Source organism: Astatotilapia calliptera, chromosome 23 (genome assembly GCF_964374335.1).
Source record: "Astatotilapia calliptera chromosome 23, fAstCal68.1, whole genome shotgun sequence".
Classification (NCBI taxonomy): domain Eukaryota; kingdom Metazoa; phylum Chordata; class Actinopteri; order Cichliformes; family Cichlidae; genus Astatotilapia; species Astatotilapia calliptera.
In genome coordinates this window covers 35419369-35443955 of record NC_137443.1, presented here as the reverse complement: position 1 = coordinate 35443955, position 24587 = coordinate 35419369, and the positions used below count along the sequence as shown (strand labels likewise).

The following is a 24587-nucleotide window of genomic DNA, read 5'->3' as shown; positions in this document are numbered from 1 at the left end:
AGTGATGGATGAGTTCTTGTCTACACCTTTACTGCAGCAGCAGACCTGCATGAGAGTGAAAAACACTGGAATTCATTCGCCCAGCTCGCTGTTAGAACCCCCCTTTTAGAGTCAATAACAGCCCTTCAGGACATCCATCACTGACACACACCCACACCTACCCACACACACACACCACCATCCCCACCGCGGCTGCACAGTTGGGATGTTGTTACTTGGCAACATCATTTCAAGGTAAATAGGTGCTATAAAAAGGTGTTATATAAAGAAACAGTGGGCATCTCTGTCAGATACTGCAGCTTTTCAGCGTGGCAGAGTCCCTCTCATGCCCCTGAAAGCTTTGCTGTTTCACTGGAGGTGAGCACTTTGTTAGATGCTGATAGAATCGTGCATCACAAGGGGAAGACATCTGTTTAGTTTCGCGAGGATACAAGCAGCAATTTAATTGCCAAGCTGCCGTGCATTTGGGGCTGAATTTGCATTTTATGTGTGGAGAAGTGGCAATACAGGAAGGTTTTAATATACTTCCAAATACGATGTATGCACTGTGAGAAGAATTGTTCATAATTCTTGAGCATATTTCATCTGAGGAACACAATGAAAGTTATTTACAGGGTTGTGGGGTGTGTTTGTGTGGGAGGGAATCTAAAAGGCGACTCAAACAACAATTTTAAATTGTGTTATCTAAACTTGCCAAGTAGGAGAGAAGATACATTCCTGTAGGTGTAAAACCACTGTTAAAGCCACAGCTAAAACTCCCAAGGTGCATTTAAGCAAGGACTCTCCATTAAACTTCTGTGTTTTAAAATGTGCAATAGGTTATTAATAAAATAGACATGACAGTGAAAACAAAGATATTCAGACAATTTGGTGGGCTATTTACTAAACTCAGAGGATAGAAACAAAGTATCAGTCCTATCGTGCTACTATCATTCCGATACCAATACCAACGTTGGTATTGATACCATTTGGATTGATTTGCTCATCTTTAGGGCCCACCCAATCATAAATCTTCAATTTAACCAACAAACAAGAGAGAGTGATGTATTTCCTTGAAAATGTGATTCAAAAAACATGAATAACACAGGCTGTTGACTGTAACTTGCTAAGGCCAAATTATAGGCCTTAATTTGTAAAGACTGATGTGTGACCTACCTGCACTTGTATATAAAGTTCAATACAATAGGAGTAAATTTGGGTCACAGTAATGAGTAATATCACAAACTAACCACCTCTTATTACTAGACTGAATTCATTTTTATAGAAATAAATACATTTATAGAAATATGTAACTGCAGATAATTGTAAGTAATTTCAATGTGAATTTCTGTTAATACTGTAGCTCTTCTAGTATTGTGTGCAGTACCTTTGCACCGCTCCACACTTTGGCAATTCACTGCTCTGACATGTGGCGCTAACTTTGAGAATAATGACAGAACAGTTTTGGTTTTGATATAAAGCTTTTTTTTACCTGAATACTCAGAGAGCTGTATACAACTTCCCTCATTCACCCAAGCACCATTTTCTGCACCTAAGTTCCATCTGTCTAATAATCACACTCTGATGCTTACTAGGAGCAACTTGGGATTCAGTATCTTGGTATCCAGACTGGCCCAGGCAGGGGTTGAACCACCAACCTTCGGATTAGTGGATGACCAGCTCTAGAAAGTGAGCCCGGGCTGGTATTTGACTTATTTGACTTACTTTAAAGGTATAGAGGTAATGCTGTTTTAAAATTTCACCACCTGGGGGCAGTGTTTGACCAGAAATTTCTAGTATTTTTTGCCCATTCTGGTTGTAAAACACGTGAGAGTAAGGGGGGTGACGGTGCAGTGGTTAGTGCTCTTGGCTCAGTGTTGCTTCACTGACTGAAAGTACTGAATTTCAACCTCCTAGTGGGCTGGCACCTGAGTTTGTAGAGAATTTTGACTGTAAGAAGCAGAAGAAAATGGTTCGATCTAAGAACTATGAAAAAAAAAACCAGTTCCGGTCACCCTGTTATTTTCTTTTAGTGGCCCTAATTTTTTTTTACATGCTTCCTGCAGAGACATGAGTAAGTTAATTGAGGATAACAGGGAAGGACTGGCGACCTGTCCCCCTAAACTTGATGACAGCTGAGAAGCCATTGCTCCTACCTGGTATTTGCATGAACTCACCAGTCTAAAAGAAACATGCATTTCTTTGGTGCTGACTGTGGCAATGACCAACATTGTTTATTATTGTCTCCTTACTTCAGACAATGAATCGTAATTACCAATAATTCATACGCTTCCTGCTGTTGTGCCACATGTATAAACACACACAACTCTTTTGCTGTGGGAGATCCTTAGAGGAAAGACTCCTACAAACAGCTGTAAGCAAACAGCTCATCAGCTCCTCTTCTTTTGTCAAAACCACATTGCACCCCCCCCCCACACACACACACACACACACACTTCTTGGCACCCCTCTGCCTGCCGGTGCCCTGGGTGCTGTCTAGTTGGACTTTGCCAACTGGCCCTGCAAAAACCTGGACACAGCTTGATGCCACTTCAGGCTGGAGCTCAGGTTTTAAAAATACAAAATCTTCCTTTTGGGAATAATGTATTATTATTTTTTTTTTTTTTTTTGGTCTAATACACTATATCTTTGTTTCTTTCAAGATCCGAAGGAATGTAAATGTTTTATTTAAAATCATTTATTTAGAAGTTTCATAATGGCCAAGAACATTGTCAAGGCTTTGATAAGGGTGGACCGCAGAGACTGAAGCTCTTGTAGTGATAATCATTTATCAACAGGGCGCTTTAGTTGTTGAATACAGCAGCAAACTTATGTATGACCAGGGAATTTAGAACAAAGTAGATTGATTGTTGCATGGAGTCTGAAAGATGGTGACCTTTTATTAGCTAAACATATATATATATATATATATATATATATATATATATATATATATATATATATATATATAGATAGATACATTTAAGCAGCATTTACACAGTAATAAGCTATTTACTGTAGGTATTTGTTTATTTGTTTATTCATTTAGAGATCAGAGTAATATTAGAATATTAGGATGATAATATTTTAATTTTAGTAGAAATGTAGTCAAAACTTTAACAGTATTATACTGTAAAATATACTTCAACTCTGCAAAATAGCTATTTAATGCTGGCTAATAAACACTGTAAAATGTTATAATGTAGCTTCACTTAAAAAACTGTAAACTCAACTAAAGTCACTGCAACCTCAATGGAAAAGTTATGCTAAGTTTTTTATTTTGAGTGTGTGGTACATACAAAGAATGTGAACCTTACAGTATGTTAGTTTTGCAACATGGTTATATTAAATTTAGGCAGTGTCACTATGAATAAGCTGACTGGACAGGTCTCTTTTATTAGCGCCACCATGTCTAAACCATAGCAGATCCAACTAACATCTTGTAAACCTTCCATTTCCGTCACAAATCATCATGACTGATTTACATTTCAACTAAATTCAAAATCGAAATACAAAACAGCCGAGACAATGGACAAAACAATAATAAAGGAGGATATGAAGGTAAACACTAACAGCATTTGCACTTGACATGGCAGAAGAGTTCTTGAGACACTATTGATTGCAACAAATATCCATGTAATTAAGTAAACTTACACTACTGTAAATTCAGACAAAAACACTAGCATCATTTAGGTAAGGACACCGTAATTGACAGGAAACCTTGTACAGGGTGTACCCTTCCAGCTGAGATAGGCCCTGCAACCCTGAACCGGAAAGCATTTAGAAAAATGGATGGATGGAGGTTGTTTGTGTTTCTAGTGCAACAGACACATTTCTTCCAGTGTGCCTGTAGCTACATTGTTGCTTTTTCGCATGTTCAGCTCACCTGCTGTGCACTGACTGAAAGACCCTCATGGAAATGCTAGCCATTTACTTGACGTGCTATTGAACGCATCTCATTTTTCTCCATAAATAGTACCAAAATTACACAGTTCTCTCTGGGAAGCTTGCAGAAAACGATTAGGAAAATGATTCTGACTACTACAACAACAACAACAGGATATTAAGTGTTTAGTAAACACAATAAATAGAAAATGTTTTGCTCATTGTATAATGACCTGAATTAGTGATGTATAATGTTCAGAAAAAGAGTTCACAAGGCATGTATTTATCTGATACACACTATGTAGATTTATTGAACATGAAAAAATTAAATGCTAAAAAGACATATCTTTAAATATAAACCAACAGTAATTTTAGTATGTATGCCACAGTCAACACAGGCAGAATAAAATGTCTTTTCAATAATAGTAACTGGGAGCTACGAGCAGCTAATTAGTGCAAAATGTGAAAAGAGAGAGCATTAATCACATGTGCACGCCTCTCCCTGTGTCTGCAGATGAGCGTGTGGGCGTATAAATGTGTGTTTGACAAAGAGAGGGGTGGTGGAGTAAATACAGTGTGTGCACTGCAGGTACTTAAAGTGGCCAGCAGAGTGCAGAAGAGACAAAGTTATCGTTCGAGGCGCCAGGTTCAACGTCACCATTATTTTAAAACATGCCATGTCTCAGTCTTTTGTTAATATAAGTCGACTTTATTTTGTAATCCAAATGTGCTTTTTTGTTAAGATGAATAAAAAGATGTTTTGACGGTTTAGAAAGAGTCAAAATTAGCATTATAGTTGTCTCAAAATACAAGGCTTTGTCCAGAAATGTATACACTGCAGCGTTTTTGCAGAGTTTTGCTTTGTCTTTGGAAATTGTTCACAGAAAAGAGCGTGCTGAGTGAATCACTGAGTGGAACAAACTTTAATAAATTCAGTCGGTTGTCGTTTCCTCATGCAGAGAGACTGCAACCAAACCAGGACGATAACAAGGACTTGTTAACCTTTCAGAGATGTATGGTGACATTTAAAAGATACTTTTCAGTCTACACTGATCTTCTCCCTGGCAGCCACCGCTCACTTTGTCCTGATCATAATGAGTCCGAGGAATAGAAGTACTCTTATCACTGTAGGGATGAATTGAAAGAGAGAGAGAGAGAGTGCTGTAGGAAGATTTAAATTATTCCACTGCATCTGGCAGAGATGAATGTGGGCTGGTCATTTTTGGCAGTGTGAGAACTTCCTATAATGGTTGAAACTGACTGCACTAATTAGGCTTGCTGTGAGAAAACTTCACTTACACTTGAATATTTTGAATAAATGAAGCTGTCTCAACCAAGAGATCAAGTTTTTTTTTTTATAGCTAAGCAGAAAGTATCCAAACTGCAGGGCTTTAACGTCACAGTTCTGCTGCAGCGTGTTTAAATTGAAATCTCTTAAACACATTAAAATGAATATAATGTATAGACCTAGTCGTTGTGAAGTCATCCTTACCACAGTAATTAAATTAAATTCAGATTTATTTACATATGTTTTATACTAAAAGGTCAAATCTGTTAATGACAAGTTAGCCTCTCAGTAAGAAAAAAAACTGTCTTCACAGACTATTTTACATGAATGGGTCTTAGCATCAGGCTGTATCCAGAAAGACTAGACAGTCCTATTTTTATAAGCTGTGTAGCACGAACTCTTTGGAGCAGCCTTTTACATGTTCTCTTTCAGGCTTATCTATCTGTCTATCTGCCTCTGGGTTGTTTTTGAATAAATTATTGCCCAAACCATATTTTATGTCTGTGTTCAAATCCTCGTGAAACTGAACTATACAAGGTATCATCTTTAATGCTCTCTGCTGATAGGGTTAACTCACAAGCCCTCTTTCTGAAAGTGTAGTAGAAGTGAGTAGCGTATTTCTTGCTATTGCTGGTAGAACTGGAGTAATTGGCAGAGGTTTGTTGGCCTTTGCTAAACTTTACTTAAAAGTCCTTAGATTCAGTTACTGTAGCATGGCTAACTGATTGAGTGATGGAATATTTCTATTGAGATTGACCTAGAAATGATCCACCAGCCAACCACTGGAGAAACTACTGAAACTACTTTTGTCTTTTTATGAAATGCTGGTGGACATTTTAAGCCATTTGCAAGAAAATATACGTTTGGAAGGAGAGCTCTGATGACTTATTGGTCTTCAACAAACTTAATACTACACTGACCCATCACCCCACCTTGAACATATATTGTATGGTGAGACAATAACCTACCTGGGTAGTGTGCTAACTTGGCGATTATATATATATATATATATATGTAGTGATGAACGTGGACACAAATTCAGTAGCTGGAGTCATTAGGTGTTTTAGGTCTTTCAACTGCAAGTGCTCTGTTTAGCAGCCTTTGACCAGCTGAGGAGAACTGTTCTTTCACATGCCCCAGTAACAGGCTATAGGTTTGCACTGCCACCTCCATCAGCAGCACTCCTCCATCACCCTTTTTTCCTTTTTCTGGCTTCCTCCATCTGCTTCTCTCAGGGCACTGTCAGCTCCATCACAACTACTTGCTTAGACATTTAAGCGATAATAATGAGTCTTCAAGGAATCCAAATTGCTTCCCCAGGTCCACACACATATTCTAAGGCTTGGGCCTTTGCTTGGGGATTTGGGTGTTCTGACAAATCTAATTGTCTGTTTTGGTGGTGGAAGGTACTTGACAATGGTGTGGCTGAAGGACTCTTGATGGATATTACCTTTAGCATATGGCTGCTGCAGCAACAAAAATAGCCTTCCCTCACTGCTTTTGAATAGCTACTAGGATGTGCTCCAGTCTTCCTCTTTCTTAGCAGAAATGGCATTTTTCTTGGTCTTGTCTCAATAGAAGAGATTAGAGTACGTAGACTAGGAGGAACATTATGTACAGAGTGGATGATCAACTTAGTGTAGATGGATACAGCTTTTTTATTACTTTAATATCCATCTCTGATTACCACGTTGTCAACTGTTCAGTTTGCACATAGCAATCCAGCAACCCCTTACAACACACCTGGTCCATAGGGAATTCAGAGCTGAGCTGGAAAAGCTATCATGGACCTCATTAGAGCTTTGCAACAATGCTGGGACTGCACTTGACCCAAAACTTCGTCTGCTCTTCGTTCTACCCTCAACTCAGTGCCAGCCTGAGTGAATGTCAGGTAACTGGACTCCCTGTAACTTCAGCAGATATTTTCACCTCAACACACAAGAGAAGATGACTTTGATAAAACGCCTTAGCTGTTAGCTTAGAAGTTAGTACCAGCAACCTTTATGAGTTCACACAGCGATGCAGTTTTCATCTACTTGGCATATCTAAAAGGAAATCTTAGATTAAGTAACTACAAAATACATATACACATTTTGAAAGATAAATTGTAGTTCATGAAACCATGCTTGCTTAGCATGTTGCTAAAATGCAATCTAACCCTGCCCCTAAGACCATGTCCACACTAATACGTTTTCGTTTGAAAACACATCTTTTTCTCTCCGTTTTGGCCTTCTGTCCACACTCAGACGGTGTTTTTGGTCAAGGAAAACTGAGCTTTTTGAAAACGCTCTCCAAAGCAGATACATTTGAAAACGCAGTTTTCACGTCGCAGTGTGGACAGCGAACCCGGAGCCTTTTTGAAAACGATGACATATTTTAGTCATGTGTTGCAGTCATGTGACCAACTAAACTAAGATAGAGGAGGGCATTATACAGCAGTTGTTTTTTTCCTCTCAATTTTAATAGCCCTATTGAAGATTAATATCAGTTTGTACATGCTCCAGATAGCTTTTCGTCAAATTCTTTAACTCTCACTCGCTTTTGCAATTTTGTACTTTTGTGTTACTGGCATCAACAACTCCACCTCACTCGGTGCTTTTCCTCGACATTTTTCCGCGACGTTCCAAAGAGCCGGAAAGTAAATAATGACGCAGGTCAAATTGTCTTACTTTTCACCCATGTGAAATACAGGAACGTAAGCGTTTTGATCATTTCAGTGTGGATGAAAAACTGTTCGGAAATGCTTGAAAATGATAGTGAGGACGCGGAGTGTTTTTAGACGAAAACGCCATTTTCAAATGTATCCGGATTAGTGTAGATGTAGCCTAAGTGATTTACCTGTGACTTGGTGGATGTTAAGAGGTTAATTCCTCCAATTCTTTTGATAATTTTGGTAAAGTCAGGTTAAAATTTATTTCCTTTTCACATTATACATGAAGTAGTTATTTGATGGATGATATAAAAATGTTGATTGTAGCAGTTTAACAACTGGAAACAATCAAATGACTTCAAACCAAATTACAAACATGATCAGTCTGTGCTCATACAGTTTAAAAAAGACAGATAACATGATAAAACATTTAGCTTTGTGACAATAGCTCTTTCTCAGTTACATCACATTTATTTAAATCATTCCTCAAAGACAGCTGCTGCAGTGCTTGTATGTCTTATTTTCTAACATATTATGTTTGATTTAATTAGCAGAACAAGTTCTGATGCACAGCTGCAGTCATGTTGAATTAAATCTAGCATTAATCAGAATTATATCATTTTCACTGATGCAAAGCTATGCTGTGCAAAACCCTGCTCTCTCTTTTTTCACAAAGCCAAACCAGACTTATGATCGTCATAGTCATAACAAGTCAGTATTCTCTTTAATCTGTCTCTAAAGAGACTTTTTTTTTTTGTAATACTTTTTTGCAGTGAGCAGATGTGATTGGAGATATGACTGAGGTTTTTTCTGGGTCATATATATTAGGATGTTCTTCTTTATAGTATTGAATGTTTAGGGAACAACCCTTTAAATGTTTAATGATCTGGAGATATGTATTACGCGCTTTAAGAAAAGGTTGGGTTTTTTTTTTTTATCAAATAGAACATAGGAAGGATGAGCCATTAAAATACTGTATTGCATAGTACATCCTGGCCGGTTTGTCCTGACCAGACATAAAAGAGAAGGTAAGATGCATGGAAGAGAACATATAATGAGCAACAGAAGAGAATTAAGACGACTAAAAGAAGAGAGCGAGACAGAGGGCAAGAACGGGAGACAGAGAAGTAGGCTAATACATTTCTGCTGCTGTTGTGTATCATTGAGCTCATAAAACAGAAAGGCATCATCAAAAAGCACATAGAAGAGTCAATGTATTCCCCCTAGTCTCCAAGAAAGTCTTTTGATGCTGAAACAGACTTTCTTTCTCTCTCCATCCATCCTTTCTCCCTCCTACTCTCTCCCACGCTCCCTCCATCGCTCACCATGCTGCTGATGAATTAAAAGAAAGTATGTCAGTTGGCAGGCAGGGAGGGGAGACGAGAAAGAAGACATCAGAAAGAATTCATTCATTGAGTTAGTTTTTCCAACATAAACACAGGGTCTGACTGCTCAGTGCCTCACAAGTTTTTAAGGTCTGAAGGGAGTTATTTGGGTCAGCTGTCAGGGCTAAGAACTCACCTGAATCTGTACACTTTGCACTTTCCGTTTGGGCTGACACAAATGTATCAGGATATTTCATTTTTACATCGGAACAACTTGGCCTCCGTTCATGGCCTGGCTCGTTTTTAGCAAACAGCTGAAAACGCATCTACTGGAAGCAGAAAGGTCTAGCTGTTGCTATGTGACTGCTGAAGGCTTGTACAAGAGTACAATGCAGCATTGCTAAATGTTGAAATGTCTTTGTGAGTGCAACAGCACAACAAGCTCTTATTAAAATATGTGTGAATGTGTGTGTGAATGGGTGGATGACTGGATATGTAAAGCGCTTTGGGGTCCTTAGGGACTAATAAAGCGCTATATAAATACAGGCCATTTACCATTTACCATTTAAAATACCAGGTTTAAAAATTCATTAAATTTTTGAATAGTGAAAATTAGGTAATGGTAGCTTCCCAAACAGCCTGCTCAAAGTCTGAATAAAATAACTTCTACATGTTTTAAAGCAACTTTTTTCTTAGCTGCACATTGATGAAAGTTAGGGTTAAACTCATTTAAAACCTTTTATGGAATTTTTCCCAATTTGACATACTTAAAACAGAAGAAATATAATGCAAAAATGTTCCTAAGAGAGTTGATCTGAAAGAAAGAAATACATTCTACAAGTATACCTATTTAGCATGTGGCTAAAATGCTACCTACCCTTTACCCTTCAAATATTTTCATATGGAGGAAAAAAAACAGCATTAAAAAAAAGTAAGTAAAACCAAATCACCATTCAGAGAAAAGTGAGCCATGCCAAATGCTAATTAGCCGAATCAGGAGAGTAACAATAACTGTGATCTAACTTTATCTGACGCTAGTGGAGATTAATGTGGTAAAGCTCCTTTAAATCTCATATACAGTGTCTATTAAAGATTTATTCATGCAATAAACTTTTTTGTTTGGTTGGTTCCTTAATGGAAAAAGCCCACAGCATCTGTTCTTGTTGTCAATACCAACCGATGTCTATGATCCAGAGTAGGACCGGGCGATATGACCCAAAATTCATATCTCGATATTCTTTAGCTAGATGGCAATATACGATATATATCTCGATATTTTTTAAAGTCATAAAGTAAGAACAAAAAGAGAGTTCTTAGTCAAAGCTGTGTCCCAAATCTCACACAGGCACTTTTACTAACATAAAGTGTGGATGTACAAGAAAAAATTACTCAGAAATAAATTATTAGCATTTATTAAATAATAATGCTCCATGAATAAAACAAAACAATGTTGTTTTTGTGCATAACAAAAAGCTCACAATTGTGCAGTCAAAATGTAAACTAAAAGACGCTGAGCATCTGCTCTGTTCCCAAGTTCTACTCTGTGGAGTTCCCCAAGGTTCCATCTTGGGACCCCCTCTGTTTAACATTTACATGCTCCCACTGGCACAGATTATAAAGAACAACAAAATAAACTATCATAGCTATGCAGATGACACACAAATATATATCACAATGTCACCAGGAGACCAAGGCCCTGTACAGGCTCTTGGTAAATGCATTGAGGAAATTAATGACTGGTTGTGCCAAAATTTTCTCCAGCTAAACAAAAACAAAACTGAGGTAATAGTCTTTGGTGCCAAAGAAAAACGATTACAGGTCACCAGAGAACTTCAATCTATACACCTAAAAACCACAAACCAGGCGAGAAATTTGGGTGTAGTGATGGATGCAGACCTAAACTTAGAAAAACACATTAAGACAATAACAAAATCAGCTTACTATCACCTCAAAAATATTTTGAGGATAAAAGATCTGATGTCTCAACAGGACCTGGAAAAACTAGTCCATGCATTCATCTTTAGTAGGCTTGATTACTGTAACAGCATCTTTACAGGTCTACCTAAAAAATCAGTCAGACAACTACAGCTCATTCAGAACTCTGCTGCTCGAGTCCTCACTAAGACCAAAAAAGTGGACCACATCAGTCCAGCTCTGAGGTCTTTACACTGGCTGCCTGTCCGTCAGAGGATAGACTTTAAAGTTCTGATGCTGGTCTATAAAGCTCTGAATGGTTTAGGACCAAAATACATCAGTGACCTCCTGACCCAGTATGAACCTTCCAGATCCCTCAGGTCATCTGGATCCGGTCTTTTATCAGTTCCCAGAGTCAGAACCAGACACGGAGAAGCTGCATTCAGCTTTTATGCTCCTTATATCTGGAACAAACTCCCAGAAAGCCTCAGATCAGCTGAAACACTCAGTTTATTTAAATCCAGGTTGAAGACTCACCTGTTCTCAGCTGCATTTGAATAAAGCACCAAATCCACACTTTTAAGCTTAAACTTCAAAACTTACATTTTAACTACTGATTTTATCTACTGTTCTGATTTTATCTGTTTTGATTTTACATACTGTTTTGTTTGTTTGTTTGTTTGTTTGTTATTTAGTTAGTTAGTTTGTTTGTTTGCTTGCTTGTTTTAATCAATTTTAAATCATGCTTTTTATTTGTTTTTGTTTCTAATGTCTCTGTAAAGCACTTTGAACCACCTTGTTGTTGAATTGTGCTATACAAATAAACTTGCCTTGCCTTGCCTCTGTGACTGACAGCCTGGAGTTTGAAATCCTCTTTGTAACCATGTCTCTTAACAGGTGCCATTTGTGGTCCTTATATGCACACAGTACAGTAATATTACCTTGAAGCAGAGCACGTGGCTCCTCGGTAGCCGTGATGCTCCAACAATCCATCAAGCAGTGCAGCTTCGTAGCTTACCAAAGTCGTACCAAAACATTTTTTGAAAGGTTTCTGAGCGCTGTGTACCACATAAAATCAGTTTGCGGTCAGTAAGCACAACCTGAATTCATACATAAGGCACACTGTCGATTTTTGAGAAAATGATAGGATTTTAGGCATCAATGCGTTAGCGCGGTTAGCTCATTAATGCATTGATGCCGTCCAGCCCCATGCACGGGGTGATCCGTGGTAACTCGTTAACAGAGATTTGCCCCGTTAATGCAGTTATGGCGTTAACGTCACGCTGACAGCACTAAAATAGTAATCTTCAAATGTTTTCTTTTTACCGACCAGCTCCTCTTTGATAGCTGCCGTGTCCATCTTGTTGTTGCCTGCAGGTGAAGCGATGGGGGAGTTGTGTTCAGTGAAGGAGAGAGGCGAGGCAGCGTAGAGACAAAAGTGTACTAAAGAGAGGCAAACTTGCAGCTCCACAAGTATAGTTATAACTAGAGATGGACCGATCCAATATTACGTATCGGTATCGGTCCGATACTGACCTAAATTACTGGATCGGATATCGGAGAAAAATAAAAAATGTAATCCGATCTGTCGGGACCTGTCGGTGGTCTGGATAGCATTTGGAGCTTCACTAGCATCTCCGACAAAGTTATCCCGAGAGAAGTAAAGCAAGTGTGTAAGTCCATCTCTGAATGTTTGTAAAGCATTCCTGCTTTAAGCTTAACAAACGATATATAGAGCGACTGCCTTTTCTTGCTGCTACTTCAATCATGAAACTGCTTAATGATCAGCTGATCCTCTGTCGCGAGTTCGTCTCTCTTGTTTGTTTTTGGCCCACTTTGCACCAGAAAGAGGAAACCAGCGGCTGAACAACAGCAGCACGTTTAAGCTTGATAAGCTGTTGTTAGAATTTATTTTATATTACTTTCTACTCCAGGATCTTTTTCTACGTAGCTGACGGCTGGTAACTGTGCAGGGGCGGATCTAGCAAAGTTTAGCCAGGGGGGCCGATAGGGCATTAACAGGGAAAAGGGGGCACAAAGACATACTTTTCTTTCTTATTCTCATATAAAATGTCGAGCTTTTAATAAATAATTATCTGACACCCAAAGTTTTAATTTGATGTAAAATGAATAGAAGTCAATTACTGTATATAGTAACTATTAAGTCTAATATATATACCCTAGTAAGCTATAGTACTTTTTCCTTTGGGAAGGTACCATCTGTGCAGTCTGCAATTTTGTTGAAAAAAGATGTTGAATCTATTTAATATTTCTTGAAAAATAATTGATTTCTGTGCATTTTTTTTTCACACTGCATCAAATTAAGGTTGATTACGTCGATTAAGAATCATGAGGTGGAGCGTGAGGGGTGGTTCCCTATTTTTTATTTATTTATTTTTGTTGTTGCTGGGAGTTGGAACCCTATTAGTTAGGTTGCTTAATATTTACACTAAGTACTCTTTAAAATACCAGAATAGGGAGGATGGTGTAGGTTTAAGTTTATTAGATTGTTCAGTATTGCTGAACTATGAAATTTTTTTTTTTGCATACAGGTATAACAGAATAGCTTTAGTGTAGTTGTTGTTTTAAACTTGAGTATGAACTTATACAAAATGCAGCAAGATATTTAAAAAAACAGTTTTGTTGATTAAAAAACACTATATCGGATTCATATCGGTATCGGCAGATATCCAAATTTATGATATCGGTATCGGACATAAAGAAGTGGTATCGTGCCATCTCTAGTTATAACGTACCATAGACTATATCGATATAAACGATATTGTCACATCTCATATCTCGTATAAAAATATATCGATATATTTAAAAACTCGACATATCGCCGAGTCCTAATCCAGAGTGCATCTTAACTCAACACCACAGGCATTTCTGATTATTGATTATTACATTCTGATTATTGATTATTACATTCTGGAAGTGGCATAAATATAAGTGCTATTAACCCAATAAATCAAGAAAAATTAGCTTTACGTTTTTGGTGAAAAATACACAAATTTGTTCATGACAATTTAAGCAAGTAACACACTTTTGAATAAATTTCTAATAAACAAAGTGTGTGAAACTCAAGTTGGACTTGGACTTCTATTTTTTTTTTTTAAAAATGGTCAATTCCTATATTACTGGGCTTTATGCAGAGCCCTTAAAAAAGTGGGTAGTCACTATGGCACTCTATATACAGTAGCTGCAGTATATCAATTAGGGAGCAATTGATTGCTAATCAAAATAAACTTAATAAATGTATTTCTTTAGCATCATCATTCGGTCAAAATTTTAAAATTACCCAATAATTAGATTTCCAATTATTGACAAGCCAGAATGCTTATGCATTGAACTATAGTGTTAAGTATGGTAAGCTGTATCTACTTAAAAATATGATATATCTCCAAGCACGGTAAGTATGCTGTGGCATCACATCTTGTTTTTTTTTTACATAACTAGCACATTTCTTTCCTGCATTATTTTTTAGTACATGCTTCTTTTGTTGTATAATTTGGTGCTGTTGCAACCCCATTTCCCCACTGGGGTTATAAAACTTGTATCTTCTGTCTAATTCTTGACAAGGAAAAAAAAAGTAATTAAATATTCATATTCTTTTCACTGCATTTATGAAAGTAATAAGTCTCTCAGTGCAGAGCTTCAGAGCAGCTCACACATAAATCTTTGCTTCAGGTCATACCCCATCCCCACCTGAAAATCAGCAAACCTTTGGAGACTTATTGCCTAAATGAAGGACTTAAGTTCCACAAGAGTTTGACAACATTCAACAACACGTGCCCTGAAAACCTGGACTACATTGTTCAGCAAGGGATCCAGATCCTTTTTTGTTCCCATTTGATGAAGTTTAATGGTCCTATTAGTCATTTTTTTCACATTTGAACTGCTTCTTTATTTATTTCTGAAGTATCCGGTCAATAAGATCAGAGTGAGTGATAGCAGAAGGGAGAACGGATGATGCCTCTGTTTTCTTTTGTTCCGATAACCTTTAGTTGACTTTTGCTTGATGGCCCTCTAGAGTGCTTTTTATTAGCAATTTTGGCATCTTGTTTGCCCGAGGTCATCTATCACAATATCCCTGTCAGATTCCAGAGTAAGAACAGCAATCCCTGATCTGTTTGGATGCTTTTAGAAAAAAAAAACCATAGGGCTGTGAAAGAATCTGACAAAGTTGAAGAGTAAAAAGTTTATTTTTGTCCTTTCAAAACTGAGTGCAGGGATGACCTGGGGGCCTGATATGCTAGAAACAATTTCACAAGAGGAGAAGACTCTTACAAATCTCAACTTCAGTTTCTTTGAGGCAAGGCAAGACCTGCACCACTGCGAGTAGGAAGTTAGCCAGGTAGTCACATCTGGATAAACAAATCGACTGGATTTGCTATTTATACCTACCAACGCTTCCAAAACCCTGCTGCAACACATAGTTGGAAGCTTGTTCAAAAGGCCAGCTCTCTTTGAGGAAAAATATATGTATTGCTATCAACAAGCAGTCCCACTCACATGCCTCCCACAAACTGCTGAACAGTAATTTCTTTTATGATAAACTGCAGTATATCTTGGGGTCAGAACCCTTATATATATTATAAAGACACCAGAGGAAAAAGAAAAATTCTAATTTCTCACACATACCCCAAGGGACTTATACTGTAGAGCGTTTGGAGCAAAGAAAGCCAACCTCAGCTTTTTCTCAAGTTATTGTACGTTATGATATAGCCAATGTGTATTTTCTTTACCTGAGACAAAAGGAAGGTCTTATCCAATATACTAAAGAGGCCTAAAGTCCTCTCGGTCCTGATTTCCTCATGTGTATATGCTTTGATTTCAGTTTTGCATTTGAGTCCTGCATATTAAGGTCCTATCCTGCCTTGACTCACACAGCATTTTATGACACTTTAGTTATCATTAATCTCTAGCTCTTGTCCACAGTTTGTCTTTGGCCTGTCTCCCTCCTCTCACCTCCAACCAGTCGCAGCAGATGGCCGCCACTCCATGAGCCTGTTTCTGCCAGTTATTCCTTCCTGTTAAAATGGAGTTTTTCCTTCTCACTGTTGCCAAGTGCTTGATCATCAGGGGTCATCTGATTGTTGGGGTTTTCTCCCCATTATTTTAGAGTCTTCACCTTACAGTACAAGTGTCTTGAAGGGACTGCTGTTGCAGTTTGGTGCTATGAATCGAATCAACCCAATTCTTTATGAATAATAACTAAAGATTTAGACATTCACTTCTTTAATTATGAGACTTTACTGTTATCATACTTGAAACCGAGTTTTTTGGGTTTTCACAATCAAACTGCTGCAGTCACACTGACTTGATTAGAGTCTCCAGCTACATTTCATAGTATTAGCACAATAACTGAACTATTATGCCCATTAACCTTCACCTCTCCAGGTCAGAAACTGCTGGAAGGGGGCATGATTTCCTCTCTAATTAACTGCAAGTCCTGCTTAAACATTATTCCAGCACACTTGCATCACTGCTTCTCCCTTAATCTTTACCTTATTGTATACAAAAGCTCCTTAAGGAGACTGCTGTTGGAATATAAATGAAAGTCAATTCAGTTCAACTGAACACATCCTGCAACACTGAGAACATTTTTATTTTGCCGCAGACAGAAATGTTAGGGCATACAAACATATTATATTCAGATATAACTACAAGCACCTAGGGAAAACCCGTTCTCCTTGACGACAGCTAACATCCATGCCTATTTTTAGCTTCCAATTTTAGTTGAACAAAATAATTAAATTGAGAAGACTTCCCCATCTGTTTTCTCAGAAATATTGGTGCAGTGCCATTTTAAAAAAGTTTTGCATCCCTAAAATTTGGCATGTTTTCACATTACCTCATTCAACAAACTTTAGAACTATGTATGCATAAACAGTAGTGGGCCATGGAAACTGGAATCCAGCTTTGTGTTTTCCTGCTCTTCCTTTGAGCTGCCTGTTCCATAGGTATTAGACTTAAGTCAGTGAAAAATGATTCACTGCTTAGTTAAGGGTAAGCACATAACAGTATGTCTCAGAGGTATCTTTTTACAACTTGCTCCAAAGAAACTATATTATGAAATAGATAGACTAACCCTTGATGAGTTACATTGCTCAGATTACCTTTAAACACCCAGATGGCACATAAAAGTTATTTAAATGCAATGTATTATTTATACATGGTGTTCAACCTAGGTTTATGGTCTTTGAAGAAATGTTGTGCCAGCAGGTCTGTCTGAGCTGTGATCAAGTTTTGAGAGCCTTTGGAGCATTAAGATTTGATGCTGAATCTATGCCAGAAAAACTTAAACTCGGACTGACAGTACAAGTTTGTCTTTCAGCATTATAAGAAAACATGCAATCTGTGCTTTGAACACTCTGACCTGCAGGATTAACAACTTAATTTAGCTTGGAGAGAACCTTATTTTAGCATTTTTAAGGTAGCTAGCTAATCTACTAAAGATGCTACTATACACTTCAAGTCTGCTTGCCAATTCTTCCTATATCCAGGAACCTACGGTACTCTTGTAGATTATCACTCTGGCATGCATTCAGCAAGTTCATTTGACCATATGATGTATCCTAGTGTAAGTGGTCAATTACAATATAGATTTGAACTGAAAATGGAAAAAGACAGGAAACAAGTACCTTGTTGGAGCAAAATTGTCTGCTTCAAAACGAGATGTCATCCCCACCAATCTCTGGACTTGTTTCACTAGTTTCCCAAGTTTCTGTAAGGATTTCCCTAACTTTAGGAAGGTGCATTTTCTTGCTGTATGATGTATACAATACCAAGTACACAAGTACAATGTATATCATTTATTTGATGTTTTAACATGGAAATCTACCGAAAAAGGAAGAGAAACATACAGAGATATACAGTATAAATCTAAGCCTAAATACATTTTGTGGCAGCACAGAACATTTCACATTCCATTATGGGACCAAGGCCATACAACACCTGAAGTATTTAATGACTTTTTTTTATTTTTTTATTTTATTTTTTAATATTTATTTATTTATTAGATGTAGGCTCACACGGCATTGTGTCATTTCTAAAATGAGCAGCTGACAGCTCTTATAAATGAGTTTGCAATAAATCTTTTTTTTCTTTTTAATTCTCCAAAGTTACGAATTGTAGTTGCATGCATGATAAACAGGTATCTAGAGTTTATAACACTTGCCTTCTTTTACTCGTAAACTGCGCTTTGTAGTTCAGTAATTTAAAAAAAAAAAATGATTCACACATTGACCAGTTGTAATGCCAGCACATCATCCAAAAGTAATTCAAAGCAAACCAGTTAGCTAGGAAGATCTTTTTAGACACGTGTTGTAAAAGGTTTTTTCTTTAGCTTCCATGTTCAGTCTTATTTACACTAGACTGAAGCTTCATCAACATTATATGGGTACAAATATTGTCCTTCAAACTACACAAAGCAGTTTGAATCTTCTTTGGACAGACTTATTTCATTACTTTTTTGCATTCATGCAAGATATTCCCAAACAATGCTCTGTGACCAAGACCAAAGTCAAAGACATTTTCTTTTACTGTGTGTTCATTGCAAAACAACATGTAGCGCAATTACATACAAAGTCTAGTCGATGACGATGTGGAGACAAATTTGTATCTGAGTGAAATAAAATTGTTTCCACATTACTGGAAATCACTTGATGATTGAGCAATATTTTCTAGATTTCCAAAAATATTTTGTAGTCTCCATTTGTGCTGGTAACACACCGTTGGGTAAAGTTTTTTTGGAAAGATTTCGCCTTCAAGGGGATGACATGTCCAATACCAGATGAACTACTTCACAGAGTTACCGTAGAACTTCTAATATATTTAAAAGCTTTTGCTAGCTGGAATTATATTACGATCAGGTAATGGTCCAGAATGAACAGGGCCCAAAAGTGCAAATTTTGTTTGTTCTTTTTGACTGGCTTATGACAAAAACATAATATTTCCATTTTTTATTTTTTTCACAGATTTCAGCAAAATATTACAGATACTGTATTTGCAAAATGTAATAAATAAATATCTGGGTTTATTTCTCTTGAAGCATAAGCATATGCAACTATTAAAACCATTTAGCGCCATTAGTTACAATTCCTATTGGAGACCATATTACACACACCCTCTGTTGTGCTTCTGACTGGACTGCTGATAATTTTAGTATAATACCATTATTATTGTTGTTATTATTATAATGTGAAGCAGAATGTCTGTTTCAGGTCATCTCTGGGGCAACTTTGTAGGGCTAGATGCTTGTGAGGTTGCATAAAAGCGTACATTTTTCTTAACTTTATGCCTAAGCAGACTTATGTATTATTTCGCTGCCATTTCTTTCTTGTACCCTGATCTTATTTGCCTCCAGGCCTGTATACACAGCAGAAAATGTGATTTGGGGTCACAAGAGCTCTATATTAATCAGTACTGAGGTCAATCCTTTTTCCAGTAAGCAAACTGAAATTGTGCAGAAACAATCCAAGTACAATACATTCAGTTCTTAGTCATATATCAACCTGTACAAAGAAAACTTGACTGATTGTATTCTGTCAACAAACTCAGTTATCAATAACCTTTTTTTTTCTCTACATGTATTCTTGTACATGCACAAATAGTGGATGTATTCCATGTATCTGCAATTGATCAAGAATGCTTCAAATGTACATCCTCAAGTTATAACTGGTTGATGGCTCTGCAACCTTAGGTGGAATGGCACACAGTTTGTCAAAAGAGTCTGACAGTAGAGCTATTTTTAATCCAGAAAACTATTATATGTTGACATTTGTCCATAGTTGAGCAAGCAGCAAGAAAACAAATAATCTACCAATGCCATTCCTTTCAGTGGCTCCATATCCACTTTCCATCACACATGCACATGCACACACTAGTAAAGCACCATCTTTTTACTTTCTCACTCTATTCTATTTGTCACTCACAATGTAGGAATGGGTGTTACATTCTGATGGAAAAATTATGATCATGGCTCATTATCCTCTCCCTGAAGAATGGATCTGATACATTCAATACTAGTATGTGCTTTTGTTTACACGACAGATCAGTTATCTTGGTCCATCTTCGGGCTCTATGGAATCCATTTGCATCACTCAGTACAGCTGAACATACATACAGTGTCTTGAGTGGAGTTATTGGGTAGGAATGTCTTCAGAGTGCCCCACAAATGCTCAAAACTAAACGGAGGCGTGAAACAGATCTGTTAGTTTAATTCTTTCTACTAAATTATGTTAATTGCCAGTATGACAATCACAAAAAGATCATTTTCATTTTGGGGTTGTACACGCAGGGATATATGAGATGTGAACAAAAACTTCTGGGAACAGGCTCCCGAAGAAAATCAAAATCCATACCAGAGTTTAATTTGGCTGAGCTACTGTTCAAGGTCATTTTCACAGCACATCTTAAACGTACGTGTGTGTGTATATATATATATATATATATATATATCTCAAAGGACTAAAACATGGCACCATGGATGATCATTTTTGTCACCACTGGTTATGGGTGTCAAATATGGAGCTTTAATGTTAATGTTTTAGCGGTTGCCATGTTTGTTTCTGGAGCCAGAAATGAATGAATAAAAAGATGGAGTCCTAAGTTAGCAGCTAATGCCAGCTAGCTGGTTGTGTTCATAAATTATATTGGTTGAACTACTTGAAAGGTCTCTACCTCACAGCAAAGCATCAGATAACCAATTAAAATGCCTCAAAAAGGCACCATGAAGAAACCTACAGTGAAGCAGTCCAATTTAACGACTGAAAGAAGTAGATGAGGCCCCACAGAGTCCAATCACAAGAACTGACAGACAATGTGATCATTGGTTTGAGCCCAAAACAATTATCCAGGTAGGTGAATTATAAGAAAATTAGCCCCATTTAGTGTTGCTGATGAAGTGGCAAACTATTCATAGAGACCAAAAGACTTTTTTGTACTGCCGATTTGTGGTTTTTAATTTATTAAAGTTGGGCAATTTATTTAGGGGTGGCTGTAGAGTAGGCCTTCCACTAACTCACAATTTAGGTTGGTGGTTATATCCCTGGCTGCATTAACACAGTAGTTCAGAATAGACTCATTCCTGCCGCTTGCATCCACAGCTTGTGATCACAAGTGAGGGTAGGGACATAGATCAACTGGCGAACTGCTCCAGTGCGAGCACGAGATCCCCACCTCATAGAACCAACAGAACCACATCATCTGCAAAAAGCAGTGATGAGATTCTGAGGGCACCAAAGTGGAAGCTTTCTGCCACCTGGCTATGCCTAGAAATTCTGTCCTTAGGTGTACACTACGTACAATTGCCTGTACCATGACTGAGCGTGATTGTTGTCTTACACAACTGGTGACATACTGTCATCTCACATGCCTTGTAGATTTGTTAATTACCCAACACAGTGATTTTCATCGAAACACTTATTGTGGAGTAAGTATTGGAATTGTCATCACTGGTGACAGGGTTACTGTCATACATTTTGTTGGAATTCACTGGTTTTTGCAACAGGAATTTGTCCAGGGATCAGCCAGTCAATGCAGACCTCTATGGTAATGTCTTGAGGGATCAATGCAGAACATTTAGCACGGAACTACAAAAACTGTGGTGTGTCAGCACTAAGTGCATTCAAAATGCATGTTTTCTTGACAACATCAACACAAATCTGTTTGCTAGATTTGCTTCATCCAGATTATGTAAAAGGAAATCAATCTGAAATGTTGAGATACTTGAGTGGATCCAGTGAGCAATAGAGAAACACAGGACTTCTGTTAAGTGACCTTAAAATGCACTGTTAACAGTGAATGGTACGTGAGAAGATAACCTTGAACTAAAGTCTACTGAGCCAAATTTTAAATTTTCAGAGGCCCATCCCTGGAACTTTTTGATCCCACCTCTCATAGCTATATATAGATATATATATACACATGTATATATACATATACACATTTATATATATACACACCTATGAACTTATGTACAAAAAATGGGTCTTTTATTCTATTACCACAACGGAGATGGCGCAAAAGAAAACAAGAATAGATTAGGAACTCAAATGAAGACCTTAAGACGCAGAGTACAAAAATATCATAATATTTCATGAGATAAGTAATAACTGTATTGCCCAAAAGGCCCTTGGCAGTTTTCTTAAACAGTTTTTCTAGAATGTTGGAGAAATTTAAGTGCAATTCTGTCATGCTATCACTTGAAAAGTGTTGTTGGTTGAAGGTAGAAGAGGAAAGAAATGGCAGTTGTCATAGTTGTGCTTATTATTTTCTATTCCCCTTATCAAATGACCAAAAAAGTTATTTCAGCGACATTTTTTTTGTTTGGTTTTTAAGAAAAAGACACCCAAAAAATTCAGAACCTGAGTCATAATCATTCTGAACAGAGGACAAAAACCTCCGCTTCAAACTCCTAACCTCCAGCTGGTCATCGGTGGTCAGTCTAGGGTCAGTTCTAGGGTTCTGTTTAATTAACATAGGAAACGGGCACATTTGAAGAAACTATGTTACCTTTCAAATGAAGTACATTCATTTTGGCCGTACAGTTTTTTTTCTGGATGTTCCAAGTAGGTGATAAAGTCTTTAAAAAAGGGTAGATGTTAGCCTAAACCTATCCCTAAATGGGTTGCCAGTGACCTGGGGGATGTTAAGAGTTTGAAGATATTGTGTTTGGGTAAAGGTTTACCAGTTCAATGCATGATAAATTGTATTTAGTAGGAAGTATATTATTAATGCTATAAACAAACACACATTGGTTTGTTGCTGTGAAGTTGTGCTATTACCGAAGGCAAAAAGTACTCATTTTTTTTTCTTCTACGGCTGATCATTACATGCATTAATAGTGCATAGGGTAAATGATTTCTAGGAGTTGCCTGCACTTATCTGATCACCTGTGTAGTATAAAGATTTCTTACTTTTTTGATTAGAAAAATCTTTAACTTAACTGGTTCTTGTTTCTTTTTCTTTTTTGCAAATACTGTAATATTTATTCAATTGCTGGCTTTGTATCTTGCTATTTACACATTACTGAGAGGGCAAATGTGTTGGGAAATGACCGTCACAAATCCCAATTACAGTACATACTTTCAAAAATAAAAAGAACTCGGTACTAAGGGTTCAAACACTGCAAATATAAAAACAACTTAAATGAGAACTTGGTCCAAAACTCGGTAGTCTTTTCTCAGTCTCTTTTTCACTTTTGTCTTATTGTGTTACAGTCTTCAACGTGGCAGATTCCATCATGTATAAAAGCAACAGAGAAAAGGAAGAAAAACAAATGAAATGAAAAAAGTCACAAAAAAAAAACAACAACAAAAAAACAAACCAGAATAAAACACCTCAACAAAACAGTCCAATCAGACATAGTAGAGCCAGTAGATGAGGTTGAAGATTGAGAACACAGAAGGGAAAATGATCCGTGACCAGCGATCAATGGCATTTACATCCGTCAGGTCGGGGATTTTGATTTTTAACTGCGAGGACCGCCTCCGCAGGCGGCTGCGTTTCATCTGAGCGGAGCGGTCCAGGGAGTGACGGCTAGCAGAACATGGACCGACTCCGCCACTCTGCTTGCGATACTGGATGTGCGATGAGGCAGTGCTGTCCAGCTGCACCATGGACTGAGAGTTCCTAATGTCTGCCACGCTGGTGGTGATCTCACTTCCTGCCACTTCATTATGGATTTCCAGGGTGGTCAGCAGAATGTTCCCATGACCATGTGGCTCTGCCTGAATGGAGAAAGAAAACAGTTATGAATATCAGCACTTTAGGAACCTTCCCTCCAAGACCAAGAATTGAAGGAATCCTGAAAGAAAGATTTTCATGGCTGTCTGGGGTTTAAAGTCCGTACCACCCGAACCCTAGCTCCATTTGTTGGAATGATTATTTTTTTGTTTCTTGGGAGAAGAATATAATTTAAAAAAAAAAAAAAAAAGCATTTTCTGATTGCCCCTTGAGTGAGTATTAGCATTATTGTTAGGGTTGGGTCCCATCACCTTTGCAACCTAGCCCTCAAACGGTTAAAATATCTTGCATTGAAAAACGGAACTAACACTAGGAAAACAGGAAAACATACATTGCAATACAAATACTGAAGTAACAAATGGGCCTTGTTAGGCTCATTGCTACTTTGTTTCCACCAGTATGACATTGCATCTATTAGGATGCAAAAATGGGAGGCTCCTTTTAAAGCACTGTTACGCATTTTCTTTTCTTTTCTCATGCCCGACCTCATCTGAATTCCCCCATGAGATTACATATCAAACATTGTTTTTTTCTTTTATCTGAGCCCTTGTGGTTCAAACACTTTCAAAACAAAGTGTTGAAAAAGTTTCGAGGATTATTGTATTTCTTCAAAGGATGGATGGCTTAGTTTTACTCAAACTCTGCATCACATCATATAAAAATAAATAGGAGCTACCGTAGACTTCATATTAATGTTGATTTTGGCAGCTTACATAAACAAATGTATCTGTCAGGCATTGTTGACCTTTTCTGCATAAAGCCCACACAATTGTTCTATGCAATCAAAGTGAGC

The 24587-nt window shown here is 37.5% G+C and overlaps 2 protein-coding genes across 5 annotated transcripts in view; one reads left to right on the top strand and one right to left on the bottom strand.

Annotated features, from left to right (window-relative positions):
* The window catches only part of LOC145424226 (uncharacterized), a 474743-nt gene that overhangs the window by 293812 nt on the left and 156344 nt on the right, over nucleotides 1–24587 (top strand). The gene's annotated exons all lie outside the window — the stretch shown is intronic.
* The window catches only part of LOC113016986 (gamma-aminobutyric acid receptor subunit beta-3-like), a 97101-nt gene continuing 90358 nt past the window's right edge, over nucleotides 17845–24587 (bottom strand). For all 4 annotated transcript variants that reach the window (XM_026160232.2, XM_026160233.2, XM_026160234.2 and 1 more), the window contains one exon: nucleotides 17845–23778. In XM_026160232.2, coding sequence (XP_026016017.1) covers nucleotides 23407–23778 — 372 coding nt within the window. In that variant the 3' untranslated portion in view covers nucleotides 17845–23406. The remainder of the gene's footprint in view (nucleotides 23779–24587) is intronic.